Source organism: Sciurus vulgaris (assembly GCF_902686455.1).
Source record: "Sciurus vulgaris genome assembly, chromosome: 8".
Classification (NCBI taxonomy): Eukaryota; Metazoa; Chordata; class Mammalia; order Rodentia; family Sciuridae; genus Sciurus; species Sciurus vulgaris.
The window spans coordinates 141477508-141489807 of NC_136468.1; the positions used below are offsets into that span (position 1 = coordinate 141477508).

Sequence of the window (12300 nt, forward strand, 5' to 3'; positions counted from 1 at the left end):
TATATATATATATATATATATATAAAATTTAATGAAGTCATGTAATCTTTAACATTAAAAAGTATGCATCTTTAATTTATTAACTTAAAAAGTCAGATTAGGTTTTTTTGAAAATGAATTTCTCCATTATGAATAAGGAAGATAGTTATAGAAATTAGTTTTCAAAATAAAAGCAGCCAGTGACATTTTCATTTAATAGTATTTCAACTTCACTCTGCCCAAATGGAGTTACATTGTGGCCAGTAGAAACTTGCCATTTACTAACCCATTTAACCTGTAATGAGTAGGGTGAGGGCTTGAATTCTTTCCATTATCCTTGATATTGTGGAGATTAGAGACAAAAGTGAAGTACCGAATTGCCTGAATATTGAATAAAGAATTGCTATATAGCTCTTTCCCTGGTAAGACAAACCTTATGTAGAAGAATTATATCCAACAGTCTGGCACTTTTTCTTACAAAATATATTTCCTTGAATGATGTTAAGGTGACTACTGCATTTCATCATTTCAAAAATTTTTATGTTTTTAAAATCAGAGATACTCCTTACAATCAATGGCATCTCATAATTGGCCAGATGGCAGTTATACAGTTGTCATTTGCCTGCACATGGATCAATTTGGTCCTAATTGCCTGTGTTGTTATTTCGGTTGAATTGTATGCATTATTGGTGTTTATATGATTAGGACTCAGTTACCATTTTAATATGTTTTCAGAAAGAATACCCTACGATTTGACATTGAAACACAATTAACAAGGCATGAAAACAGAAGTGGGGCACAGCTTAGATAGGAGTAAAGTGAATACTCGTTATTCAGGACATGAGTATAGTTCCTTATTTTTTTGCAAAGTAGTAACCAAGTGCTTTACTATACCTTCAAAGGAAAATGCTTAAGTATATGAAGCTATGTGGGGTGTTTGTTTTGTTTTATTTTGTTTTTTGGGCTGAGATTCTTGCTAAAGGATTACCGTTCACAAGCCAAGCCCAAACCAAAAGACCAGACCACATCAAAACTAAAACAAAAAACCAGCATTAAAACTTGCAAGATGGGTGAACATGGCTTGGATGATGATCTCTGAGGCAGCTGAAGAAATGCTATTTCTGACATTCTCATTGACACGAGTTTTGAAGTCGTGCAGAAGAGTGATTTGATTTGAAGTAATTCCAAAGCATAAGAAGTTTTGGGAATGCTCCAGCCAATTTATATTGCTTATTTTCCCCCATGGGCATGAAAATCTTTGCCCAAAGTCAGAGAGTTCTTTCAGTAAGTATAATGTATAACTTCTAAGTAACAAGAGAATATTTCGACAGTTTAATTGGTGATGTTTTATTTTGATTGGTGTTTCTAATCTGGGATTATTGATTCATTGATTTGCTAATTGATTATTAAATCTATAAAAGTAATTATTGATGAATTTATTGTAGGTGCCTAATGGATAAGAACTTCGTTAGGATTGGGAAGTGGTTTGTTCGACCGTATGAGAAGGATGAAAAGCCAGTCAACAAAAGGTGAGTCTTTAGAGTACTCTTGGCTTTTCACTTGATTTGGCTTAACTACAACTGACTTTGGGGACAAGTTGGGTGAGGGAATCAGCTTATATATTCATTTTCTAATAATGGTTTAGATGTACTAAAATAGATTCTTGGATGAGACTGTATTAAATTATATATTATTTTTGTTGGATAAGAAAAATAGGAGTAGAAAGCTAATTGTCATTACACAATTACCTAAACCATTTATTATTATATGTTCTGTAATTTAGGCATTTTCTTTTGTTATTATCATTCCTCAGTCTTTTTCCTTAAGGAGTTTTATGGCATAACTTTAAAAATAGTCAAGAGAGCAGGGTGTGGTGGGGCATGCCTGTAATCCCAGCAATTTGAGAGACTGAGACAGGATTGCAAGTTGGAGACCAATCTCAGCAGCTTATCAAGACCCTAAGGAACTTAGAATCTGTCTCAAAAAATAAAAAAGGCTGGGGATGTAGCTCAGTGACAAAATGCCTATGGCTTTAATCACCAGTACAAACAAATCAAAACAAAACAAAAATCATCATGTGAATTAAAATAGTGGAAACTATATAGTATTGATTGATATTCCTTGACGGTTGTGAAACTAGGACTATGAATTACTTCTCTAAGCAGTCTGAGCCACCATTTGTGATATATGCAGGCTTAAATCAGTACTTGATACTAAATAACCATGGAGTCTTACATCATTCAAACCAGAATCAGAAAACAAAAGCCTCAAAAATCTGCTCTTTACCTGCCTATCTCTGACCATAGCAGAGACTTGGTAGGTTTCTTAGGTGGATGGTGATTACTTTATTTTTGAAGAGAAGGACGCACATCTTTCTGTTGTCAGTGGACTTGCCTAAGGGGCCCAGCTGCTGGCTACAGTTTAGAGCTAGCTCTTGAAGCTTTATTAGGTAGTTTTAAGGTTAGATCTTTTCTGTTTGGAGAATTTCCACCGGCACTGCACATCCGTTTTTGAAACCTCACTGTCGTAACTTTATTAATTCCTCCTGGAGATATGAGCAGTGACTTTCTGCTGAGCCTGTTTTAACACTGTAATGAAGAGATTGTGGAGTCTCTTCATTAACCAAATCTTGTTTATGAAAACTTGTTTTCATATTGGATAAGTTGATCACTGGTGGTTTTCTTTGCCAAATCACCATGAACTTCTGTGAAATATTTCCCTCTTTGTAGCACATTTAATATCTTTAGGATTTAAAAAAAGAAAACTTATATAGAACTTAGTTTATGTGCATCACATCATGCCTCAAAAGGATAAAAGTGCTTTTAGAAAAGTATGGGTGTGTACAAGTGTGATTATATTTACAGATACTTTGATAGAGTGGAACTTTTTCATTTATATATATTTATTTGACCCAACTAGTGAATGTGTTTGATGATTTTTATTTTTATTTTATTTTTGGGGGGCGGTACTGGGGATTGAACTCAGGGGCTCTCAACCACCGAGGCACATCCCTAGCCCTGTTTTGTATTTTATTTAGAGATGGGGTCTCACTGAGTTGCTTAGCACCTCGCTTTTGCTGAGACTGGTTTTGAACTTGCAATCCTCCTGCCTCAGGCTCCTGAGCCGCTGGCATTACAGGCATGCTCATGGCACCTGTCATGATTTTAATTTTTAATCTTAACATTTTTCTTAAATTTACAGAGGTCTTAGAATTTCTAAGTGGTTAAAGTTTTGGCTTTTATACTTATGATTCTAAATGGTTAAATATGTTTTTTGTTTTTAATTAAAATCCCAGTGATCTTATCTACTGTTCTTAGTGTACTTCCTCTTGGTTAGCATGGATTCTTACATCTGGATTAACTGAGCTACTCACACAATTTTGGTCATTGGATGTAGGTGTTCATGTGATTATTTGATCCACTGGATGTTGAATAATAAATGTAGAAATGAAATAGAGATTGAAGGAATGATGATGATATTAATAGTAAATATGACATTAAAAGTCAAAAGTCACTCTCAGTGTACTTTATAGAGTTGATATATTTTGACACTTCATTTAGATTCCAAAGTCATCATAACTTTAGCAAGCCAGATGTAAATAATGCATAGAGTGTTTTGGATATTTGATTTGATGTAACTTGGAGGCTACAAATCTCTAAGTAATGTAATTCACTTATTTTTAGATCTTATAGCCATGATTGTGGAAGTTTTTTTTTTTTTAAATTCAGAAATATTAATGATTCTGAAACAATATTTCAAGAGAATTATTAATTAGAATTAATTTAAGCCAAAGATGAACTTATAAGAGTTGGCATTTGCTATTAAAGAACACAAAGAACACCATTAGGTATGAGGACTTTTTCTCCTCCCAGATCATTTTGAATGAACCAGAGTGATGCTAGAGAAGGGCATTTAGAATTTAGAAGAGGTTTGGGTTCTTCCATTCCTGTCCTTGGAAGTTTGATTTCAGATAAGTTGTTTAGTTTCTCTGAGGGGAACTTTTTGTGTTTTTGTTTTTTCCCCCCTGAAATTGAATTGAAAAATAATTATTACCATCTTATGTAGTATCTGTGAAGATCAAATGAGACATTTAATGTAATAGTTTATAATTTGAGTAAAAGTAGAAGTGAATTTTCTTTTTTTGAATTTTCTTATGTTTGTCTTTTTGTGTGCATCAATTTAGTGATCAGTGGGGAAGAAAGCTTGTTGCCCTGTACTAAACAAAACATATGTACAGATAAATATTTTAGAAGTTTTTATTTGATGCCATTATATAGATAAAAGGAATATGTTTAATAAATAATATGTAAGTAAATAAAGAATATAATGCTAACATTTATGCACGTGTGTATGTGTGTGTGTGTGTGTGTGTATGTATGTATATGTATTGGGATCAAACCCAGGGCCACTTACATACAGCCACATCCCCAGGCCCCTTTTAAATTTTGAGACAGTTTCACTAAGTGGCTTAGAGCCTTGCTAAGTTTCTGAGGGTGAACTTGGCAACCCTCCTGCCTTAGCTTCCAAGTTACTGGAATTACAGGCGTGTGCCCCCACACCCGCCAAATATTTTCATTCAATAGATTAAAATCTGATTTAGCTTCATACGCTCTTTGGGCTGGGGATGCAGCTTACCATTAAATTGTGTGTTAGCCTGCCCAAAGTTCTTTGTTCAATCCTCAGAGCCCCACCCTCCAAAAGATTTATCACCTTGCATATTGTAGGTAGTTAAGTAATTCTAATATTGGTGGCAAATATATATTTTATTATTATTATTATTATTATTTTTATTTTTTGTAGTGAGGACTGAACCCAGGGGCGCTTAACACCGAGCCACATCCCAGCACACTGCCTCCTGCCCTTTTTTAAAAAAAAATATTTCCTTTAGAGACCAGGCCTCACTAAGTTGCTGAGGCTGGCTTTGAATTTATAATCCTTCTGCTTCAGCCTCCTGAACCACTGGGCTTATAGGCTGGCAAATATATTTTTTAATGAATTATACATATAAGATTAATAACATAATTTCTCGTGCTATGGTTACTCTTCATGTTGATAATGAAATCATTTGCTTATGGACTCCAAAAGAATTCTTAATGTTAGATATAAGGTGATGTTTGGGATAATTCTAAAAAATACACACACTATATATTAAATACGCATGTATGTATGTATGTATTTGGACAAGTATACTCAGAAGGATAATAGAAATTTATTCAGTGTTATTTTTTTTTCTTTACATTGAGATCTTTTGTAGTTCATACCCTTGATTTGAAAGTAGTAAAGAAACTCTTGGTTTTTTTCTTAGAGTTATGACAACTAAAATCAAACATATCAAATTTCTTGTGTCTATGTTTATTGTACTTAAAAAAAAACTTTCTGTCCAAAAATATGCTTAAAAATGAAGCAATGAAAAATGCATTAGTTTACTTCCAAAAGAAATCACTGTGATCATGGAATTTCTTTTGACTGCAAAAGTATGTTTCTTAATTTACCTGAGCTTTGGTACATATTTTATTATTGCAGAATTTGAAAGCTATGCACTTTGGCCTTTAAAACTATTTTAATGAAGTGATTTGCCCCCGCCCCCCAGTAACTTTCGTCCTTTGACCTTTTCTCATTATCAGGTGTACGGAACCTAAGTCAACCCCAATAGTTGAATTAATTTGCCATTATTTCTTCATGGGTAATCTTGCCATCCTCTTGGATGATATTCCACAAAGCCCCACGTATTTTCAGATATTCTCAATACTGTTGTATGTGCCAGTGGTGGGGGCACACAATAAAAGTACATTATTTTGATTGTGCTTTTGTGTTGTTTCATCTGGATATTTTCTCTCCTCTTAAGCTTAAAATATTTCTTCAAATTTTTTTAATAGTCTTATACTACCTAACATACATATTCAGGAAATTCATGAACTTTTTAGGTTTAATAATGAAGTATGGATTTTGATATTAGATCTGCCTCAGAAAAGAAATATTTTGATACAAGTGCATTTTTTTAGTATTTTAAAACTGCTCAATACTTTTCCTCCCCTTCCCTTTCTTTTACGTCTTACTCTTTGCTCAGTCCTTTTTTTCCCCTCCCCAAATCATGTTCTAGCTGAATCTTCTGTGATCTTTCCTTCTAGACATCCTCAGAGGAAAAGGTAGGGAAGGGATCCCTAGTCTAGCGAGTGAGCAGATATGTCACCTCAGTGTGAAAGGTAAAGGGAGTCTCTTCCTAGTGTCCAGAAAACTTAAGACCAGAAGCTGTAATGGTTTTCAGTTTTCTTCACAAATTCACTTTGCATATGTAGTACTTTTTATCATATATCTACTATCAGGGCTAGCTCTGGGGAATCCCATAGAAGATTATTAATGGGACAATTTGGGCTTATCTAATCATCATAATAGTTTAATAGTTTTGTGGGGGTAGATCTATAAAATATCTTGTCATTTTCTGCTGGTTTAGCTGATGAAATTAGATTCTGATGAAATTAAAAGGGAGCACATATACTGCCAGTTGAATATCTTTGAGAATTGAGTGAGAAGAGAGATGAGATTATAGTCTTGTGGAATGTCAACGTTTACAGAATAGATAAAGAAAGAATAATACAGAGACTGAAGGGTCAACTAGAAATGAGAACCAGGGGAGACTGGTGTCAACAAAACTGGAATTTGAAAGTTTCAAGACTAATTAACCGCGTCTGCCATAGAGGCCATGTGAAGCACTTACCAGAAAAGGACTGCTGCATGTGGCCTTCATGCAGCCATGACGACCACAGACGATCACTTTTGGCGGATGGCCAAATTCAGATTGCCAAGGAGTGAGTTTTAAATGGGAATTGAAATAAAGATACTGAACCTAGAGTTCCTGCCGTAGTTGTTACAAATACCTGCAAACTGAAACTATTCCAGGAAGAGTAGAGGCAAACATTTAATAAAAGCTTATGATAAAATTATAATAGTAGAAAAGTATCTTCCATATAGCAGATACTCTGCTGTGTACTTTCGGAATCAAGCATTAAAGAGAGAGTGTTAAATTGAAAGACCACTTGACTCAGAGATGATGATAAAAAACTGTATACTTTCCAGGTAGCCCTTTTAGTTGTTTTTCCCCCTTTTCTGAAAATCCTAAAAGAAGTCATGGTTATTAGTTTTTATTTTTCATTTGTCCTATTGGTGGTTTAAAAATGTACATGTACATCATCCATTGATTTTTTTTTTAATTTGCAAGTAAAATGTGTTTATTATTGTCTTTTAAGTAGGATTTGTAATACCTTAAATCAAGAGATAAACGTGTTTTAGCTGTACTGGGGAGATTGAGGGAATACCATTATTGTTCTTCCTTTTTAAATCCTGCCTGAGGATTGAAACTAAGCTAAAAACAAACGTCTCCCTGTGCACTAGACCATCCATCCAGAAATAGGGATGATCTTCTGTTAACAAGTTGACCAATGGGGCTTACTGGTCTTTGGTTTCAGCAGTTATTATTTCTAAAATGTCTTTTAGCTTTCAGATTCTATGATTCTATGAAAATCGTAAAGTCTAGGCACCTGTCTCCATACGTCCTCCCACGCCTCACAAAAACCATGTTGCCTTCATTGTGCTTGGTTTTGCTATAAGCAGAAAGTAACTCCTTTATCCACCAATGAAAGGAATTTGATATTATTCTTCCTGCAGATAAGCAAGTTATAAAAGAACATTTCTGGAGGTGAAAGATTATGTTAATTTCAGTAATGATGTTTATAATCCAATTAGGAAGAGAACAGGAAAATAATATATGTATATACCAAGTGGCAGTTGAGGTGTTCTATAGGTTTATAACATAGCTGACTACGTGTTTTACTTTTGCATAAGATGCCTTCTTAGCAGAAGGTCACTTCCTTTGTTGGGGAGAATAGTCAACTGAAGGATCGGTGTGAAAGAATGGAGGTTGTGTTAGTTAACTTTTCATCACTGTGATCAAAATACCAGACAAGAATAACTTATAGAAGGAAAAGTATATTTTGGTTCATAGTTTCAGAGGTCTTAGTCCATCGTCACTGACTTCATCTCTCTGGGCCTGAGGTGGGGGAGAATGTCACGGCAGAAGGGTGTGATGGAGGAAAATTCCACCATAGCAGCTGGGAAACAGAGTGGGTTGCCAGAGACAAAATATACATCCCCAAAGTGCATCCACCTCTACCCCATGACCTACTTCCTCCAAGCACACGGTACCAGCCTACAGCTATCACACACAGCACAGTAGTCCTTGCAAATCATTAATCATATTATTAATGGATTAATCCACCGATTAAGTTATAGCTCTCATTATCTAATCATTTCATCTCTTACCATTCCTGCATTAACACAGAATCTTTTGGGGGACACCTCATATCCAAATGATAACAGAGGTTCAAATGATTAACCTTTTGGGAGTGTGAAGGAAGCAGCACTGTTTAGTTTGTTCATATCGCATTCTCTTTAAGGATGTTGTTCATAGTAAGTTTCTCTGATCAATTAATAGACTGAATTCCACAGAAGGATATTGTAGTATAACAAGTATCATTCTCATAGATGAATGAAATTGATTATTCTGGAAATTAGCTATATTTTAAAATGAATGCATATATCTCTTCTATTTGTAAATGTATTTACAGTACATTCTGCTGAAGTATATTAGCTTTAAGAAAAAAGTGTAAAATAGCAAGGTGTGGTGGCTCATGCCTGTGACTCCTCAGGATCAGGCAGGAGGATCACAAATTCAAGGCCAGCCTCAGCAAGTTAGTGAGACCCTGTCTCAAAATAAAATTGGAAAGACTGGAGATGTAGTTGAGTAGTAAAGCACTCCTGGGTTAAATCCATAGCCTTCCCCCCCCCCCCGCCCCCACCCCAGCAACCCCCCCCCCCCATAAAAAAACCTGCATAAAATACAACAGGAGCTGGGGTTGTGGATCAGGGGTAGAGCACTTGCCTCACATGTGTGAGGCACTGGGTTTGTTTCTCAGCACTGCATACAAATAAATGAATAAAGTGAAGGTCTATAAACAACTAAAAAATTCTTAAAAAAATAAAATACATATATAAATATACATGTTCACACACATACACACGCACGCACACACCCCTTTAAGGTTGGTTACAGTTCTGATTTCTCATTAACATCTCAGTTACATTGGGGAAATTTTTATGGCAGGTTAAAAACTGACTTTTTGTCTGAGGGATATGACTGCTGCTATTTTTTATAATATTGGTATTTTTAACTTACATGTTTGAGTGTTTATTTTCAAAGTGAGACTTCAAAGATTGTCAGTGATGGAGAAGGGAAATTTTTTCTTAATTTTGAGTTGGAAAATTTTAGCCCCAATTATAAATTAATTTTCCAGTGTGGCTCAAAAATGTGAGACTCTTGAGATTTTTATAATTTTTGATTATAGGCTACCATATATCTCTGCTACCTATATTATTCATTCTAAAAGTTATGATGCATTTTAAAAATTAATTATTAGTTTTCTAATATTAAATATGCATTTAGAAGGTATTATACTTTCCATTTCCACTGAGTTTCTAGTTTATGTAACTATAGTTAGAACAGTATTGCAGCATAGACATCAAAGAAGACATTCTGAAAATTCTCAAAGAAGTACTGACAGTTTACAAGATTGTCAAATGTATAGATTATTTTCTTTCTTTTTCTTTCTTTCTTTCTTTCTTTCTTTCTTTCTTTCTTTCTTTCTTTCTTTCTTTCTTTCTTTCTTTCTTTCTCTTTCTCTCTTTCTTTCTCTTTCTCTCTCTTTCTTTCTCTCTCTTTCTTTCTCTCTCTCTCTCTTTCTTTCTTTCTTTCTTTTTTTCTTTAACTGGGGTGCTTAACCACTGAGCTAAGTCCCCAGCCCATTTTATTTTGAGACACGGTCTCACTACATTGCTTTGGGTCTCGCTGAATTGCTGTGGCTTGCCTCTAACTTGAAATCCTCCTGCCTCAGGCTCCCAAGCTGCTGGGATTACAGGTGTAGACACCATGCCTGCCTGTACGGTTTTTTTTTTTTTTTCATAGTAATATTCAGTTCTGTAATTTCCAAGATTTTTTACCATTTTAATTTCTCATCTGTGATTTCCTATTTATGTATTCACTATGAACGTATTTTCCTTACCCTACTTAAGCATAGTTACAATAATGTTTTTGCTTGCCTGGCACGTGCAAGGTCCTAGGTTCAGTTCATGGTACTGCAAAAACAAATAAATTAGTACCATTCAACTGAAAATCACTGAGCCGAGGTGTTGTTTTGTGAAAAGGGAATGATTTAAAATTGAATGAGGTGTCTAGCATAGGACTTAGTGTGGGATTGTTTGATGGTGGCTTTGGAGGTAATAACACTGAAAATGGCAGTAGTGACATTGATGAAACATTGAGAACAAAGCCCTTTTATGATTCTTATAATTTCTTTATAAGAGGAAACTTGCTATTAAAATATTGGATCAGTATTCATATATAATTTGCATTAGAAGAAGTATGTATTTCTATTATGATTCCAAATAAATGACAATATAATAAATTTATTGTATATTGATTTTAGTCCTGAAATATTAACATAAGCTAGTTTCTATTTCTAAAAATACTTTTACTAAATATTTGAGATCACCTTCTTGTATGAATTCTTTTTTTATTTTTGTAGATGGACACAGTACCTTTATTTTATTCATTTATATATATGTGGTGCTGAGGATCAAATCCAGTGCCTCACACGTGCTAGGCAAGTGCTCCACCCCTGAGCCACAACCCCAGCCCTTGTATGAATTTTAAAATATGACATTCGCTAGTATTATAAGTCTGTTGCCAAACTTTTTGTTATCAGGAAAAACTTTGAGAGTTTGTATATTATAACAATTTGTCTTATTTATTTAGAGTGTTAAATGATATGAAAATAAATCTTTTGTGTGGTTCTTAGAAATTATTACATTTAACTCTGAGAACTTGTCAGAGTGTGGCAAACATGCTTTATTATTTTATTAATTGTGTGGAGTTGAAGTATAAAAGCTTAATATTTTTGGCTAAAATACATAGAAAGCTGTGGCTCTGAAGAATCTGACTTGTCTGCTCTGATCTTATCAGCTTCTGCCTGTCTGCTGACTTGGGTTCCTTGTTTCCAACCCCCTCCCTGGCATGCTCCTCTGTTAGACTGCTTCCTGGGCCCTCTCCCAGCATGCTGTCACCTGGGTGTGGGTGTGGTCTGAAGTTCCCTGTGTCCCTGCTCTTGTGATTCCCAGCAGAAGCTGTACTCACGTTTTCTTGTTCATGTTCATTCTCTGCCCCCCTTCCTGTCTTCCCTGGAAAGTCACCTTTTCTCTCTCTTCTTGGAACTGCTTCCCTAAGGAAACTTTTCCCATGGTTTCCTCAAAGATTTTACCTCTAAATTTATCAGTAGCCTGTTTTTACTGCCCACCCCTTTGTGTGTGCCTTGTTTTAGTTCTCTCTTGAATTTATAAGATGGAGGGTAAGATTTTAATGTCCTTCCTCCTTTTCCCATTCCTATATTATTCCTAAATTGAATCTTTTAAAAACACATATTTATTTTGGTGTCCAGTACTCATCATTATTTTTATTTTTATTCTACTCACCATTTACTATGATTCCCAGCTCAAAATATACTAAAAGTTGGGTTGAACTGAATGGAACATATTTTACCTTTGTAGATCTAATTAGGATAAAAATGGAAAATGAGGTCTGAAAAGTCATCTAACATAAAACAAAATATTGAGTTATATTATTAAAACCAAAAGTCTCTTCACCATTCTCATCTTAATGTTAAAAATGATCTTTAAAACATCCATATTTAAATGTGTTTATTCTTATATTTGCCTAATTTTTATTGGTATTATTTATTATTGAGTGGTTCAAGTTTGAGCAGTTGGGCTCTTTATGATTCTTATTTAGCTAAAGTATTCTTTAGTAGAAAGCATATGTGACAATAGGGTTTACCCTGTTGGACTTGGTCCCTGTATTACTGGACTATGAATTGTAATTCTGCTAGTAGAAATAGACACAGCACATTTTGAAATATTTACATGCCACATATAAAGAAGAGGTCCTTCCCTAGAGGGAACATTGTTGGGCATTATTTGAAGGTTTATTATGTGCTCCTCATTGAACAGTAATGTTTATATAATACCTGGTACTGAGACTGTTAGGATACAAAGGAATTTCTTGGTATATATAATTGAAGACAGTTGGCTAAATATTTGTGTTACGTTTGATAACAGTTCACCACTTTGAAATAAATAATTTTCTTCTGCTAATGACTTGGTCTTGTGTGCTTAGTAATATTGAGTAATATTTCTGGGCCTAAATTTCACTACACATGC

General features: G+C 34.5%; 1 protein-coding gene across 4 annotated transcripts in view; it reads left to right on the top strand.

Moving 5' to 3' along the window:
• The window catches only part of MED13L (mediator complex subunit 13L), a 290375-nt gene that overhangs the window by 162635 nt on the left and 115440 nt on the right, over nt 1-12300 (top strand). For all 4 annotated transcript variants that reach the window (XR_013765965.1, XM_079152455.1, XM_079152456.1 and 1 more), the window contains one exon: nt 1425-1508. Coding sequence is in view for 3 of the 4 variants with exons in the window: in XM_079152455.1 (XP_079008581.1) it covers nt 1425-1508 (84 nt within the window). In the remaining variant the exon portion in view is untranslated. The remainder of the gene's footprint in view (nt 1-1424; nt 1509-12300) is intronic.